The 18,482-nt window shown below is 34.2% G+C and overlaps 1 protein-coding gene across 4 annotated transcripts in view; it reads left to right on the top strand.

The window, feature by feature from the left end:
- CEP350 (centrosomal protein 350) overlaps window positions 1-18,482 on the top strand; it is a 111,170-nt gene that overhangs the window by 53,575 nt on the left and 39,113 nt on the right. For all 4 annotated transcript variants that reach the window (XM_039881356.1, XM_039881355.1, XM_039881354.1 and 1 more), the window contains exons 22-27: window positions 1,015-1,184; window positions 6,642-6,838; window positions 7,447-7,631; window positions 8,107-8,194; window positions 14,145-14,291; window positions 17,052-17,209. In XM_039881356.1, coding sequence (XP_039737290.1) covers window positions 1,015-1,184; window positions 6,642-6,838; window positions 7,447-7,631; window positions 8,107-8,194; window positions 14,145-14,291; window positions 17,052-17,209 — 945 coding nt within the window. The remainder of the gene's footprint in view (window positions 1-1,014; window positions 1,185-6,641; window positions 6,839-7,446; window positions 7,632-8,106; window positions 8,195-14,144; window positions 14,292-17,051; window positions 17,210-18,482) is intronic.

The following is an 18,482-nucleotide window of genomic DNA, read 5'->3' as shown; positions in this document are numbered from 1 at the left end:
ATCTCAAAACCTGGCTCATGATTGGCTATATGTGTAGCCGCCTCATTGTTTCCTCATTGGTTTCAGAGGGTGGAGCCACCTCCTTGGTTTCATTCATGAATGAATAAGCTAAGGAAAGCAAAGAGGAAGGAAGGAAAACACTGAACTTGAAAACAAGTTCACTAAGCATTTGGAAACTTGAGGCCGAAAGTCAGGGAAGGGCAGAGCTAGTGATGCATATTTGAGGCTTAATCTAAATGATAGTAGTGAAATTATAGGGATGCATAAGATTGCCCAAGGAGAGTATGTAGCATAAAAGAGAAAGGGACCAAAACCAAAACTCTGAGAAGCACCATTATTTTAAGGAAAAATAGAAAAGAAAGTGAAAAAAAAACCACAGGAAAACTTATTAGGAAGGTAGGAAGAGAAGCAGTTGAGTAGAGTTAAGAAATAAAGGAGAGCTACTAAACTAACATTTGATTTTGTAATTTTGAGTTTACAGAAAAGTTGCAAGAATAATACAAAATTCCCAAATAGCTTTCATCCAAATTGCCTTAATGTTAACATTTTATCATAATTGCTTTAGCAAGCTTTTAAAGAAAGAGATAGAGGTCAACACCATCTAATGTCACAGAAAAAGCAATTTTTTATTGGATTTGGCAATTAGAGTTTAGAGTTTACCAAAACAGTTCCAGTAGAATAATTGGGATTGAAGTAGGTTGTGATAAATCGTGATATTGATAGAAAGTAAGGAAATGTGAAATAGCAAGTAGAAGTCTCTTTTCCCAGTGGCTTGCTTTTAAAATGGAAGGAAAAATGGGAGTGATAGCCTGAGAATAGTGGTTGCCCGTCATGACTAAGTGTGAAACCTTCCTCTCCTACTCATCTTTTCTAAAAGTTTCTTCTCAGACTTATGTCTGCTTAGCATTTTTGTTTTCTAGTATATCTTTCATCATTTTATATCTTGATCATAAGGCACATTCCTTATTTTGTCACTTTTTTTTTTTGGTTTATTTCTTTAATATTCGTAAACAGAAGTAGTAGCGGTAGCAGCCGTCATGAAAGTCCTTCAGTTCCATCTTCTAAGGAAAATGAGAAGAAACTTCATGGTGAAAAGATGGAGAGTTTCATTGATGAACAGGTGCAGACTGCTGTGGATGATTCTCTGCGAAGTGACAGTGTACCTTCTCTTCCTGATGAAAAAGGTAACTTTCCTTGCACATATATGTATAAAATTATTTGTTTTGTCAGGCTTACAGAGCCCTTTGAGATATTTGTGGCTGAGCTAGTTAATATAATTAGAATATGGTGATAATGAAGACAAGGCTGTATATCTGATAGTAAATGTGTCCAGGTGAAACTTTCAAGGCCATACACAATATGCCAGGAACCCTTGCCAATATTTTATATAATTGTCATGATCCTGAGGGCAGGCAAAACTAAACCTAGGAAAACATGAATGTGAATGAAAACTATATACTCAACACTGAAAAAAATTACTTTTATCTTATTGTAGATATGTAACATAGTTGTAAAAAGAATATATTATTAGAACTTTACATTTAAACTGTAATAAGGGTACAGTTTCTTATAAACAGTGATAACATCAGATATAATAATAACTATATTAAAGTTCATTACTTAACTCTTTCTAGAATACAGCAAAAGCTGTATTCCTGTCAGGTCATGGGCAGTAAATATAACAAAGAAAACAAAATCTGGCAACAAATGGCACCTTTAAGACATTAAGTCAGAATATTAAAGCCCTCCATTCTATAATTTATTTTCTTAAATAACTGGCTCTTAAACAGTGTTTTTGATTGATTGTGTAAAACCGTAGTCTTCAAAGCAGACGGACAAGATTGTCTTTGGAATGCAAGAAGAAAATAGTTAATTTTTCTCATCCTTTAAAAATATGTTTTGTAAATTTTATAATGACTATAATATGTGGATGTAGCAGTCTTAATTATGGCAGCCCTAGCTGATTAGTACAGATCTTGGTACTGAAAAGTAGAGTGCTTCTTTAACACATATTAAAAATGTAGAAGTGGCTTTAGAACTAGCTATTCAGTAGAGGCTAGAAGAGTTTTGAGGTGCATGCTGGAAAAAGCTTACATTGCTTTGCAGACACTGTTGGTAGGAATATGGACGTTGCAGGTGATTCTGATAAAGTCTGATAAGATGGAAATAAGGACCATGTTGGAAGCTGGAGGAAAGGTGGTTCTGGTTGTAAAGTGCCAAAGAACTTGGCTGAACTGCTCTAGCATTTTGTGGAAAGTGGAAGTTAAAAGTGAGAAGCTTGGATATTTAGCTAGGAAAATCTCTAAGCAAAGTGTTTGAAGACATTCCCTATTTTTTCCTTACTTCTTATAGTAAAATGTGAGAGGAGAGATAAATTGAAGGATTTGTTAAGCAAAAAGGAACCAGAACCTAAAGATTTGGAAAATACTAAGCCAATCCATATCGTAAAAAATGAGAAAGCATGTTCTGGAACAAGGGTGTGACTGGACTGTCACTCCATAAAAAGATCACTCATGGATTTAATCAACCATCTCAGCCAAAGCCAGGAATAGAGATGGCAATATGCCAGTAGACACTGCTAATTTGGATTGGAGAGCAAGAGATGGGATGAAAAATAGGAAAGCTTCAGACTTCTGGGATTCTATGGATGAGACAGTAGAGGTATCCAGCTGCGAATATGCCTTATCCTTCAAGAAAAGGGAAAAATGACCCTGAAGGTGATTCCGATATCAACAGGGCAGCCACCACAGGCCCAGGGCACACAAGCCCAGGCAGCAAGGCTGTCGTGTTGGTTTCAGAGAATGGGGCCACCTCTTTGGTTTCAATTGTCCAGGCTGTTCCTGCTTAGGACCCCAGGAGCAAAGCTGCTGCCAATGGCCAAGGAGTATGGATGCCACTCAGGGGTGAGGGGATAAGGCCACCGCAGTGGGCCTAGAAAACATGGCTGATGGCCTGGTGGGCCAGGAGGGCAAAACATTGAGCCAAAAATGAAATATTCTTAAGCCTTAAGATCTAATGGAATTTGTCCCACTAGGTTTTGGACTTGCTTGAGACTCGTCCTTCTTTTCAATTTCTTTGTTTTGGAATAGAATTGTCTGCTCTGTGCCTGTCCCACCATTGTATTTTGGAAGTACATAAGAGGCCTTGTTTCACAGGTTCACAGCTAGAAAGGAATTTGCCTCAGGATGAGTTCTACCTTAAGTCTTCACTCATACCTCGATGAGACTTTGGACATGTAGTTGATGCTAGAATAGGTTAAGACTTTTGAGGCTGTTGGGATGGGGTGAATATATTTTGCATGGAAGAAGGAACAAATTTGGGGAGCTAGAAGGTGGAATATTATGAACTGAATTGTGTCCCCTCAAAATTCTTATGTTGAAACTCCTAACTTCCAGTGTGATAGATAAGCCCTTTAAGGAGGTAATTAAGGTTCAGTGAGGTCATAAGGATGGGCCTCTAATCTAATAGGACTGGTGTCCTTTTAACAAGAGCAAAAGGTTACCAAGTGTGCCCATGCAGAGAGAAGAGGCTTTGTGTGAGAACACAGAAGAAGGTATCAGCCTGCAAGCCAAGGAGAAACATCTCACCAAAAAAACCAACCCTGCTAGCACCTTGATCTTGGATTTCCAGCCTCTAAAACTATGAGAAAATAAATTTCTGCCACCCAGTCTGTGGGATTCTGTTATGGTGGCCCAAACAGACAAATAGCAATAGTTTATAAATATTGAGACAGGCTCATTTTTTTAATTGATAGGTATACATAATCAAAAATATTTTATGAACTGCTGGATTAAGGACTAATGAAATTCATTTTAGGATCAGACTTCATAATGACAACTTCCATATCATGAGAGAAATAAAGCATATAGGAAAATAATAGAGAAATTATCTATTAAGTTTTTCCTATAGGAAGAATTTAACCTCTGCTAAATTTTATCTTAATAATAGTCTTTATAATTAAAGTACTGATGACAGATTTAATTATAGATAATGTCTGTGGGCCTCAGAAGGACAGACAGTAACCATGTGTGACTTGATAATGCTGTATTTCAAGTGTTTATCATGGTGCCTGGCCTCCAATAACTGAATAAATAATTGTCAAGTGAAATGTCATGAACTGTGACTTTTCGATATATTTAAATTCTTTAAGAAATATAAATTTAAATTACTTGGACTTTTACTTCTGGCCACAGTGGAGGAATAGGACCAAATTTACCTTCCTTCCTAAAATATCAGACAAGACATATAAAATAACTATTTTTAAGACATTGGATATCAGGCAGTGAATGATACTGATTCGTGAGAGACGGGAAACAGTTGAGATGAGCATTGTGCTTGCCCCAGCGAACTGCCTGGAGGGAGTTTCAAGACTGCAGAGCGCAGAGCCCAGCAGTCACCCTGATTTGAAGAAGTAAGTGGACTTTAGGAAGGAGTCTAAGGTGACATGTCACAGGGCTGTCAAGATCCAGTGAAATTAAACTATTAAAAAAACAGTATAAAGAAGAAAACATAGGACAAAATCTAGATTTTTAGATATAACACCAAAAGAAAGAACAGTCCATGAAAGAAAAAATTGATAACTTGTACTTTGTCAAAGTTAAAAATCTCTGTGAAAGACATTAAGAGAATAAAAGATAAGCCACAGACTGTTACAAAATATTTGTAAATCTCAGATAAAGGGCTTACATTTAGAATGTGTAAAGGACTCAGAACTGAGTAAGAAATCAAGAGCCTAATTTAAAAAATGTGCAAAAGCTCTAAACAGTCACTTTATTGAAGAAAAAATACCAGTGGTAAATAGACATAGGAAAGGTCTTCAATATCACATGTCATTAGGGGAATGAAAATTAAATCATCAAATTGGTGGTAAGGATGAAAATGGAAAATGGTACAGCTACCTTGGAAGACTTTTTCACAGTATTTTATGTAATGACCCAGCAATCACATGCATAGGTATTTACCCCATAATTTGAAAACACGTGTCCACATAAAAACCTATAATTAAAGTTTATAGCACCATTATTTCTAATTACTAAAAACTGGGGGCAACAGTAAGATGCCTTACTAGAGGAGTGGATAAACATACTAGTAAATCTGTACAATGGAATACTATTCAGTAATTAAAAGAAACAAGTTATCGATTCATGCAAAAACATGAATGAATTTTAAGTGAATTTTACTAAGCGGAAGAAGCCAAGCCCAAAAGGGCTGCATATTGTATTATTCCATTTATATGAAATTCTGGAAAAGGCAAAACTATAGGAGTGGAAAACAGATTAATGGTTCCTGGTGTTAGTGGAAGAGGAAGGACTCACTACAAGCAGATGCACAGGAGAACTTTTAGTGTGAAGCAACCGTTATGTAAGGTATTGTGTATTCTATATGGTTCTGTATGTACTGTATGTATATACTTTTGTCAGAACCCTAGAATTATACATCACAAAGAATAAACTTTCACATATGCTAGCTAAACACTTACATATCAACCAGGATGTGAGGGAGTTCCAGGGTGGAATACAGCCTGTGACAGATTAATCTAATCGTATTACAAATATCTGGCATAACCACACTGAAGTGGGTAGAGGGAAAGGAGCTGACCTGAGTAACTTTGGAAAGTTGTATTTTTGAGTGGAAATTGTAAGCCTAAATACAAAAGGAACTGTATAGAAATACTGTTTTGTTTTTTTTCCCCACAGGGGTACAGGCTAACAATTTTTTTACATATATGTTGGGGTTGAACAAAAAAGTACGTAAGTGGAAGTTGGATGGTGTGAGCCAGGTTTCTCAGTGTTGGAGAGGGAAGTTATAGATACATAAGAAAGGGAGACTTAAAATGAAATCTGTGGTACTGGCTAGTCAGAAACATCAGTGTGAATCCCTGTTTGGGTGGGTGGATGGACGGATGGATGGATACATACAGGAAAGAATGTGTGTGTATGGATTGTTATACATGCATATGTTACATAGCTCTGTCTATTGATAGAGTAAAGAAGCAACTAAACCCCAGTAATAACAAGGACAACCAGTGCCCAGATTGTGGTTTCTAAATATTCTCCAATAAAAGAAACCAGAGCTCTTAAGAGAAATGACTGACTTTAGGATTGGAAAGGGAAAATACAAAATGAGCTTGTGAAGGCATCTTGTATCAGAAACTGAGGATGTTCAGTAAACAAAAGGATTGTTGGAGTGGCATGTCAGAGGCACACAGGAGCCAATTTAAAAGAGCCGTCTTGTTTTTAATTAAGCATGGAATTGATGAGTTCTAAAATTTTTAAATTTGCATTTGATTATTAGTAACGTTAAACTTTTTAAAACTTTATTTTAGCTATTTGTATTTGCTTTGTGAAGCATCTGATCTTGACTATTTCTCAATTTTCTATAAGGTATTAGTTTTGGAATCGGCTTGTAAGAGCTCGAGAAGTACATTACGCTTTTACCATATTTCTTGTACTGGTATTTTAGAGGTTTTTTTTCCTTATTTGTAAGCTAAATGAACTTTAAAAAATTTCTTGCTTATTGCTAGTGATCAGTTCTATGAATTTATGCTATATTGTCTCATTAAGGGGCAGCAAGTACTACTAATTGAGTACCTACTGAAAACTGTTGTGATAGATGATAAAACTGGCTCCACATTCTTTTAGATTCAACTTCTATTGCAACAGAATATTCCCTGAAATTTGATGAATCCATGACAGAAGATGAAATAGAAGAAAAATCATTTCGATCTTTGCTGCCTTCTGAGAGTCATCGCAGATTTAACATGGAAAAGAAGAGAGGCCATCATGATGACTCTGATGAAGAAACTTCCCCAGAAAAGACTGTACTGTCTTCTGCCAAGGTGTGTTTCAGTTTACCTTTGGAGATACTTCATAAATAGCTGTGAATGTGTTCTCTTAAAGGTATAAGGATACGTTTTGTACTTGAACTCAACTGTCAGCTACCAGAATGATTTTCCTAACATGCCAGTTTTATGTTATATTTTTGCTGTAGAACCTGGCTTCGCTTTCCTTACAACGTAGAATACAAACTTATTCCTTGGAATGATGTATAAGGCCTTTGAGGATCTAAGCCAAAGTTATCTCTTTAGCTTTTTCACTTGCTTCACTCTTTAAAAACTTTATTCCATTTAAAAATTTATATCGTTTTTCTTACTTAAATTGTAAGCCTTTTGGATAACAGGGACAAATTCTTACCCCGTTTTTATCCCTGGGACATTTGTACCAGGCTTACAATAGTTGTTAAAATTTTATTGGCTGAATAAATAAGCAGGTGAATGTTACTCCCTCCCTTGTGCCTTTTTTGAAGAATATTCTTTTACATGGCTAGCAACATTTTACATTGACTTTTATGAATTTATTTTTATAAGTGCATACCTCTTTTAATGAAGTTAATTAAGTTCCAAAAGGTTTAGATGGTGACAAACTAAAAACAAACTCTCTACTTTAGGAACTGAGCATGCCATTCTCAGGAGGACAAGATAGCTTTTCTAAATTTACTATGGAGATGGTTCGACAGTATATGAAAGAAGAGGAAATGAGGGCAGCTCACCAATCTTCACTCTTGCGTCTCCGTGAAAAGGCCTTGAAGGAGAAAACAAAGGCTGAATTAGCCTGGTTAGAGCATCAGAAAAAGTAAGTTCTTTCGGTGAATGTAGTTTTCACTGTTCAATTTCTCCTTTCATTAAAGGAAATGCTTTATTTTTAAAAATATTTTTGTTTCCTCGTTTAATTTGATTGGATCACCTCAGTTCAACAAGCTAGAAATATGCTAGCCATCCTTGAATCATGTTGCTTTCAAGACCTACTCATAAAACATTTTCCTTGCATTTTTCTTTTATCACTTAACTGGCTCTTATGTTATTTTGTACTGAATTTCCTTATCATGTTGTAAATTTCTTAAAGTTATTTTCTCTTTAAAGGACACAGTCTGGGGTTCACATATGTTATAAACACCGTAAAATAATTATTGGGATAGAAATTGTTGCACGCCACCTTTTCCACATTTGAAAATGTTTATTTGGTTTAGAGACTTTTTAGTGGTTGAGAATTCTTGACATTAAAAATAGGCATTTAATCTAATCTTTGCCTCAATGGGAAATATTTGCAGACATCTGCGAGACAAGGGAGAAGATGATAAAATGCCCCCACTACGGAAGAAACAGCGTGGTTTGCTTTTAAGGCTGCAGCAAGAAAAGGTATGTTAGGAAAAATACTCCTTTAAGAGAATTTATTAAGGCCAGTTAAATTGTGGAATCTATTGTTTTGCCTAATCTCTTTTTATTATCACCTTAAATGAGATTTAATCAATTTTTAACACTGTTAGTGCCCATACTACTATAATTATAGGAGTTGCTTGGTAGTGTACCATATTTCTCCTAAATTAAGATTATGTGTCACTGATAACTTAATACAATATAGAGTCAAACTTTCTGCCTTCATTTAGTATATGAAATAAAATAATCCTTTAAAAAGCTTATTTTAAAAATTAAGATATTTGTAAAAGAGTCTATTTCGCTTAAATTTTTAGTCAGTTTTCCCACATAAATTTTCAACACAATTACAAATTGACTTTGGACTCAGAAAGACCTGGTGTTTGACTTCTGGAGAGACAACATGGCATAGTGGTTGAGAATTCAGGCCCTAGTTAAAATCCCTAGGTTAAAATCCCAAGTTAATGAATTATTAATTTCATAACTTTGAACAAATTACTTAACTTCTCTGTGCCTCGGTTTCCTTATCAGTAAACTGAGGATAATAATGATACCATACTTTGTAGGGGTCTTTTGAGGAATAAATAAATGGATTAATACAGATAATAAACTTAGAGCAGCCCTTGGCACAATGGTGAGTGCCTAATAAATGTTAGTTTTTATTTGAATTCCAGCTTTGTCACTTCCAACTTTGTAATCATGGTCAAGTTTAAGTAACTCTCTGAGACTTAATTTCCTCATCTGTAGGAGTAAGATTATACTTCATATGGTGATTATGAGGATTAAATGAGGACACATATGTAAATGTGTTTCATGTTATCTGCTAAGTATTAAATAGATTTTAGTTTTCTTTTTCTCTATTGACTTGTTGCTAGGTAGTAGCTACTACGTTAGATGAATTTGATCATTTGAGTTACATATGGGATTTTATCTAAATAACTTTTTAAAAAAAGTTTGCATAGGAAACATCACTGATCATGTTAACTTGAAAAAAATCTCAACTTAATTTTTTTAAAAAAATAAGTTATATTTTTTAATCCATAAAAATTGGTTTTAAAATAACTTAAAATTCTTTTTTAGTTTATATAAGTAAGGAACTGTTTACAGTGTTATAATAGCTTTCTGTTTGTAAAATAGAATAAAAACTAGATTTACAGGTATTTTTCTCTCATTCTGTGCGGTTATGTTTTTACTTTAAAAGTGTGCTTTGAAGCACACAACTTTTAATTTCAATGAATCTATTATTTTATTGCATGCCTGATGATAACACATATATTTTTGTTAATTTGAAAATGTATTTTTCACCTTCATTTTTGAAGGATATTTTTACTGGGTGTAGAATTATTTTCAGCATTTTTATTGATATCAGTTTCCATTGTTTTTGTAGAGAGGTCAGTTTTATTAATGTTCTTTTGAAGGCTGTTTTTAAGATTTTGAAAAGATGTGTCTTTGATTTTTCGGTAGTTTTACTGTGATGTGCCTGGGTGTGGTTTCTTTTGTATTCATACTATTTAGGGTTTATTAAGCTTCTCGAATCTGTCGTTCATTGTATTTACTCAGTTTTTGAAAATTATCTCTTCGTGTGTTGCTTCTGCACCATTCTCTCCTTCCTTTCCTTCAGAGGCTCAGAGCTGATGTTGTTAGACCCTTTGACTGTTTGCCACATCTCTTGTCCACTGTTTTGTTCTTATATTACTCTTTAAAACAATAAAAAAAAAAAACTGTGTTTCAGTTTGGAGAGTTTTTATTGACCTATGTTTGAATTCATTAATTATATGTTCTGCACTGTCATGTGTACTGTTAAATCCATTTGATGAGTTCTTGATTTTTTTCAGTTCTATAATATTAATTTTGTTCTTTTTTTATAGATTTTAATTCTTTGTTGAAATCCAGTCATTTTAATTTCCTTGTCTGCTAACTAATATTTGGACAGCTTGTGTTGCTACTATTGTCTGTTTTTATTATCATATGATCCTTTTTGCATGCCTAGTAATTTTTTAATGATTGCTGGACATTGTGTATAAATAACTGCAAAGGCTCCAGATGATATTATCTTTCCCCAGTGGGGATCTATCCTTTCCTCTGCTATGCAGTTAGAGTGTTCAGCTATTCAGTTTAATTCATTTAAGGGCAGAGCTGGCTTAGCATTGGGTTGCAGAGTTGGTCAGCATCAGTCTCCTACTTTGCATTGACCCTAGGCTGTGACCGTCCAGGGATTGTAAAAGCCAAGGAACCCTTTTTTTTTTTTTTTTTTTTTAAATCAGCACAAAAGATAGTGGGGATTGCTGCTCTGTTGTTGAGAAGTTTTAGGTTTAGCTCCTTAGATTTCTCTCTGTGTTGCTTCAGAAGTGGCAAATATATGGAGGGGGAGACTGTGAGTTTGAAACCTCTTAAGTCTCCACTTTTGCCACTCTAGTCTGTGTAGCTGGTAGAACTGTTAAGAGCAATTTGACTATATCTAGTTAAGCTGAAGACATAATCTATGACTTAGCATTTCTACATCTTAGTATATATTCCAGAGAGGCTTTCACACATATACAGGGGAAAATTAAAACAACTTAATTTCTTTAGTAGGCAAATGAAACAAAGCATATTTCTGTATGAAAATATAATGCTGCAGGAAAATGAATGTATCAGATATCAGCACTGAATAATAGAGATTTATGAAATGATGGTAATTTTTTGTATCTGTGTTATCCAATACAGTAGCTACAAGCCACATGTAGTTTTTGAATACTTAAAATGTGGCTGGTACAGCTGAGTAACTGAAATTTGAATTTTGTTTAATTTTAATGACTTGATTTAAATAACTACATCTAGGTAGTGACCACCATTTTGAACAGTACAGCAGTAGATTTCCATTCATCAAAAATCATAAAATTGGTTTTTATAGAAAAGCAAGATGCAAAAGCATATGTACAGTATGATAACATTATTTTAATTTAAAAAAAATCACCAATTGGTAAATATATGTTCTGTGGAATCACTCATGCATCAAAAGCACACAAGCACAAGTAGGAATGCTATACTTCTGGGGAGGAAACGGAAGAAGAGATTGGAAGAGTTTAATTTCATTTGTGATGACTGATTTTTTAAAAAGAGATTTGAAACAAATATGGGAAACTGTTCAGTCCCAGTGGTAGGTGTTTGAGTGACTGATTTTTCTGCATATTATGTTTGTAGAACTTTAGAATGTTTTTTAGGTAGATGTGCAAAAAATACTCTTTGATCCAACTGGCTACCCCTAAAAAGTTACCCTACAGAAATAAAAGCACCAGAGTATAAAGATATATGTACTAAGATATTTATTGCAGTTGTATCAATAAGAATTATTTTTACTGGTAGCGATACGGCTATAAGCAATTTGGCCACAGATCTTTGCATAACTGTATTCATGAAAGAGAACATATTTTCTTATGTCTTATTCTTTTTTTTTTTTCCGGAGAAATTCACATAACAAAATAACCACTTTAAAGTGAATAATTCACCTATACCATTAACCATTTTAAAGTGAACAGACTTTTAAGAGAGAAGCAAACCTATTCCCCCTGGAATCCCCTTGAAAAAGTCTCTCCTTCTAGGCTCAGATCGGGTGAATTTATATATTAATTTGTTCAGAAACTCAGGCCTGAGCTAAGTAGCAGTTTTCAAAATGTACTCTGTGGAACTGTGGAGGTCCCTGTGTCGGGGTGAAAACTATTTTCATAATGATAATGGAATATGAATTTGCCCTTTTCATGTGATGCATTTTCACTAAATGGTAAGTAAAACTGCTGGTGTCGTTGCACAAAATTGGGCATTGGCACCAAATTGTACCAGTAGTCATCATATTTTTCACTGTCACACACTTACAGCTAAAAATAGCTAGTTTCACTGAAGAATGTCCTGGTTAGGTAGTAAAAATTATTAATTTTACTAAGTGCTGACCTTTGAGTACTTGTTTTCACATTCTGGGTGACAGAAATGGGAAGCACACATTAACCACTTTTGCTAGATACCAGAGCACAGTGATTATTCACTCAGGGAGAAGTGTTTATGCTGTCGTTTGAATTCCAAGCTGAACTAGCTGCATTTTTAATGGAATACCATTTTTACTTGAAAGAATTATTCAGAGACAAAATTATTCAGATAAATTTGGGTATTTGGCAGTCATTTTCTCAAAGATGAGCTAAGGGCGCTTGTTACTTTAAAGACGGCAACTGACAGTATTTGTTGCCAATGATAAAATTCAAACTTCCAAGCAAAAATCAGAATTTCAAAAATTTCTATCCACTACCCAGTACAATACTAAAGAACTTTTCTTGTGATATTAATGAATATGATTTTTGATACTTTATAATAAAATGTGTCAACATTTGTAAGATCTGCATAAGTCATTGAACCAACATTTTCTGAATGACCATTGCATGATGTTTAAAAGATCAAGACAGGCAATAAAGAGGTTCACAGAACTCTAAATACTATTCTCTACACTAAATTTTATTTTGCTTTGGAAAATACATTTGTTTTCTTAAAAATACATATAAAATCCCATCAGAGAATGCGAGTGAAAAAAGGCAAATAATGTTTTAGTTATGAAGACAGTTTGACCCCAAGAGACTCTGAAAGGATCTTGGGGATCCCAAAGGGTATCCATGAACCATACTGCAAGAACTGCTACTCCAGAGAAACTCGTGTATGTGCCCAAGGAGACAAAAATATAACGATGATCATTGCAGCATTGTTTGTAATAGTAGACAACAACCTTATCCAGCCATAGGGGTAATGGATAAATTAAATATATGCACCTCCTATGTAATTTTGTGCAGCATGTAAGTATAAGTAAACATGGAGAGATATCAAAAGTGATGTCTAGTAAATAAAGCAAGATTGAAAATACATATGTGTATTATTTATAAAAATTTGAAAACATGCAAACCAAACAGTATGTTATTTTGCAGATAAGTACAAATATCTGTAGAAGAATTTTAAAAGAACATGTGGAAGGATATTTGCCTTCAGAGTGGTTACCTCTAAAGAGTTGGAGCAGAGAATTGCAGACTGATTTTATCTGTAATGTTTAATTTCTTTATGAAATTAAAGACTAGGAGGAAATATGACGGACTATTAACAATTGTTTGTTTGGAATTTTGGAAATTAGATGTTTATTGTGAACTATTCTGCATTTTCAGTTTCAAAGAAATCTCTCAAACATGATTAAAAGAAATTACAAGTAACAAATTATTAATGCCTTTATTATGCTTTTTTATTGGCAAGAAAATGGGTTAAAATAAATGTATGAAAAAGACAGCCTCTGCTAAATTTTAACAGTTATTAACGGTGAAATATATCACCTTTTGCCCATTGACTAATGACTTGTATGGAGAGAGTTCGGTGCAGTGTAGTTGTAAATGTTTCTGGTGGCATTTATTTAAGTGGAGACAATTCCCTTTTCAAAGCAGTTTTAAAAACTATTTTAAGGGCCATAAAAGGATTCATTCTCTTTGACTTATTTGGCCTACTTTTTGGAATGTCTCCTAAAGAACTAATCCATAGAATGAAACAGTTATAGACATTAAAGCATTATTAGCCATGGTAAAAAAATTATAAAGGGCATAAGAGATTAGCAATAGAATATTAGTTACATTAACTAGTTTATTTGATATGCAGCTTTTAAACAATTAAGTGTAAAGACTGAGAAGCATGTGAAGGGTGTATTAAGTTTTAAAAGGGGATAGGAAATCATCAGTCTGTTGTAATTAGAATTATTTAAATGAAGGGATCAAGTCATTATTTTAGAGTGGAGTTATGTGACTTTTTTTTTTCTTTTCAGTGTTAGTACTTTTATTTTGAAGTACTTTATGTTTATTTTTTTATGTGTGATGATTGGATTTTTAAACTATTTAGACTTGCCTCCTCCAAATCTCAATCCCTTTCCTAACTCTTTAAACCTTAGGCAGAAATTAAACGTCTTCAAGAAGCCAACAAGGCAGCTCGGAAGGAAAGACAACTGATTCTTAAACAGCAGGAGGAGATAGAAAGGATCCGACAGACTACCATAAAACTACAGGAGAAGTTAAAGTCTGCAGGGGAGAATAAATTGGTAAATTACATGAAATTATTATTTTTTTGTTTCTGCCTCATGCTGCTTGCTTATACCTAACCCTGCTTCACCTTCCAGTATTATGAGTATGTTCATTCTAGCACTGTGATACAGTCGTGAACTAGAATAAATTTTTATATATGTCTTTAGATGTAGTGAGAATTTTTTGGGTTTTGGTTTTTTTACCGTGGAATATTAAAGTTTTGAAAGGGACTCATTGTTTGCCATATATTAGTTTAAAAGTTTTCCATTTATAAACTCCATTGGGACGGAGAGCCTTGTTCTTTCTTATCAACCCAGTTATATTCCTTAGAATTAATGAGAGAGACTACTTTTGCTTTTTATATTATACTTATTTCAGCTATCCACTGTTAATGATACCTGGTTCAAAGGAGATACTCAGACAAAAAGAAAATTTGGATCTATTCTAAGATACTGTAAAGTTTCAATATAGCTAGTGTTGGAAAACCCAGAATGTACAGCAGTTAAATAAATCTCTAATATTCTCTGCTTTGATTTTTAAAATACACTTTAAATTTTGAAACAATCTTAAGTTTATAGAAAATTTCAAACAGTATAGAGAACTCTTTTCTTGAGTTGAGAGTATGTTGCTAACAATTAACATTGATACATTACTACCATTTAATCTACAGACCTCATTCAAGTTTCTCCAATTGTCACAATAATGTTCTTTATATCTAAAGGTAAGTTCAAAATCACATATGGCATTTAGTTTTCATGTCTCTTTAGTCACTTTCAGTCTGGAAAAGTTCTTTGATTCTCATGACTTTGACACTTTGGAAGATTAGATGCCAGTTATTTGAAGAATGTTCTTCAACTTGGTTTGTGTGATTTTTCCTCATAATTAGATTCAGATTGTGCATCTTTGGCAGGAATGTCAAATAAGTGATGCTGCATTCTTCTCATTGCATTTGATCAGGTTTTGGTTTATCCCATTCCTTATGATGTTGACTTGATCACTTGATTAAGGCGGCATCTTCCAGACTTCATTGTAAAGTTATTCTCCTTCCCTTTGTAATTAATAAATGCTTTGCATGGAGGTATTGAGACTACATAAATTCCTGTTCTTCATCAAACTTAAATTTATTCTTTTATTTATGTCACTATAGACTCTGGATTCTTATTTTACTTAGTATTATAATCCCTTACTATCATTATTTGTTTTGATGCCCACTCTGTCCCAAATTGGGCCATTAGGAGCCTCTTCCATTAGGTGTCTGTGTCCTTTTTGACATGTCCTCATCAGTCTTTGAGCACTTCCACATTTTTGAAACAAGGTATTTCAGGGTCATCTTGTACTTTGCCTGCCCAGCCTTAGAATTAGCCCTTTCTCCAAGGAGGAAAGTTACTTAGAAACGAGGATCTGGTGCTAGGCATGCTCACTGCTGTTCAGATTTTGCTCCTCCTAAGCAGCAGTCTAGGGAATTTGTGAGTATATGTTGCTGTAGATACACACATACATTTTACAAGCATATTTATTCCATATGCGTATACACACATACTATGCGTGTATCATGAGTTCATACTGACAAAGCAGGGCTTCATACTGATCCTTTCAGTTTCGGTACAGCACCACAAGGTTCATTCGAGTTTTCTCTCTTTTGGAACTTCCTTCTCTAACAGATATTTGACTAACATTTTCCTTAATATAGTTAATGATTTGATCATTCCTCCTATGTAACTAACCTATCTTCCATAACCATGCCATCCCCTTCCTCTTATGGGTGTCCTTCTCACCCCACCTAGGCTCTGACTCCCTCAGTCAGGCTATTCCCCTTCCCTATGCCCCTTCTCTATACCTTCCTTACCTTCTTGAGACTCTGTTCTTTGGGAATCCCACCTCACTCTGGGCTTAAGATTTGCTGCGTAGGTCACTCCCATGTGGACGTCCTCATTGCCCCACCTGGGCTCTGACATCCTGCATTAGATGCCCTCAGCCCACTCAGGTTGGGACACCCCATTTTTAGCCCCTTTGTCTTTCTCCATCTTGTTCTGTTTCATCTAAAATTTTAGGACTGAATTATTCCAGAAGGAGAAAGGGAAGGAGAAGAGCTCTGCTTTGTATTGTTCACAAAATGGAAACAGCCATGATTGTTCCTACCCATCTTTCTGAAAACTTGAGAGAATAATCGACAGTTTATGGGAAAGTCTTACTAAGCCATTAAAGTTTTACTTTTGATCATTAGAAATAATGTATTGATAAAACCAGTGGTTTCTAAATGTTTTCATTATAAGCTTTTTAATTTGTGAAAATATTGTTCTGTATAAGAAAGACTTAAAGAAAAAAGATCCATCTGTCAGCCTAATGAAAATAAGTTATGTGTCTCCTTCATTCTTTGTGTCTGTACATATATGTTTTATATAGTTATGATAGCTGTAATTTTATATTTCTTTTGAGTGGTTCAGTTTTTTAAAATTAGGATAGTTAGATACTAGATTACTAGTAGCAGAAGTTTTTGATTTTTTTTTACATCTTAAAAAAATTATTACACTTTGTGATTATATATAAATATGTGTAAAATATACATAACGTAAAATTTACATTTTAGCCATTTTTAAATGTGTGATATAATTTTGTCCTTTAAGTAATACCTTAATTTCAGCTACTTTACAAATACTGTTTTGAAGATACACTTAATTTTGAAGTGACAGTGTAATTTTGAAGTGACAGTGTTTATGATCACTTTGAGATCTTAAATTCCAGTAAAATTTTAACACTTTATTCCCTTCTGTTTGCAGGATTCTCATAGTGATGACGATACAAAAGATAATAAAGCAATCAGTCCTGGTCCAGCTGACTTAGAGACCCGCAGTCCCTCCCCCATTTCAATCTCCAGCAGTGAAACTAGCAGCATTATGCAGAAACTGAAGAAAATGAGAAGTCGCATGGATGAAAAGTAATTCATTTTTATAAATATCTCCTGTTTACATTGAAAGTAGTAGCAACAAATAATACTTTTAATGTAATTCATTCAATTAGATTGATACAACATAGTATTTTATGGATTCAGTAGCATTTTAGCAGAACTGTTAAATCAGTCTAGAAGTCAATTAACTATAGATCTTATTTATAAAACAAATTTTCTAGTTTTAATACTTAAAAACTGAAGTGGTATTTGCACATATACCTGTGATGATATTTTCTTCTTTTATTAAAAGTTATGAGTAAGTGTGAAGTTTGTACCTTCTCTGACATCTGAGGACATGTCTACTGACTTGGGGGAGCAATTAATGGTATATCGTAAGATCTCTCTACAGCTGTCAGCCTTATTCAGTATCAAATAGAAGAGTGAAATTTAGCTTTGTGAGAAAGTGTGGATTGCTCAGTTAAAACCAGAAAGACTGAAATTCTCCTGGGACGTTGAATGATTTGGCATTCTACCATTCTTCTAAAACATTTCTAAGTGTTATGTTTTTAAAGGCTCTTTTAAAGAAAGCTACTCCTACTTAGATGTAGCTTAGTTGTACAGTGGCTTTGACCATGTAAAATGACGTTTACGTGAGAGCTTACTCTTTTGCGTGTACATTTAATTAAATATGCTTGCAGATTAGCTACTTGTGGACCCTTTCTTTGACTTTATAAACCCCTACCTTCTTTAAATATGGAAGAGAGCCCCATTACAGATTTTTGTTGACTGCCATTTTATTTTAGGTTAGAAATTTGGACCACAGATTGAACTTAAAAAGTTGTCTCTTAATATCCATTGGCAGTGTACCACACATCACCAAATTTAACAATGCTCTATATTTATATGTGGCATCAACCTATGTTTTAGTTTCTTTTTTAAAAATTAATTAATTTTAATTAGTTTCAAGTATACAGTACATTGGTTAGACATCTATATAGTTCATAAAACGATCCCCCTAGTTACTCCCTCCCTCCCCTGGCCCTCCACCAAGCCATCATATTAATGCTAACTGCATTCCTTCTGCCGTGCCCCCAATCCCCATGACCATCTATCATCAACTACTAATTTGTACTACTTTAACCCTCCCAACCCCCTCCCCTCTGTCTGTCACCAAATTGTCCACTATATTTGTGAGTTTGTTTTTAATTAGTTTGTTCTTTTTGTTCCTTAGATTCCACATATGAATGAAATCATATGGTTTTTATTTTTCTATGTCTGACTTATTTCAATCAGCATAGTAACCTCTAGGTCCATCCATGTC

This window comes from Pteropus medius, unplaced genomic scaffold (assembly GCF_902729225.1).
Source record: "Pteropus medius unplaced genomic scaffold, Ma_sr-lr_union100, whole genome shotgun sequence".
NCBI classification, from domain to species: domain Eukaryota; kingdom Metazoa; phylum Chordata; class Mammalia; order Chiroptera; family Pteropodidae; genus Pteropus; species Pteropus medius.
The sequence above is the reverse complement of the archived record's forward strand: the minus strand, read 5'-3'. Positions and strand labels throughout refer to the sequence as shown.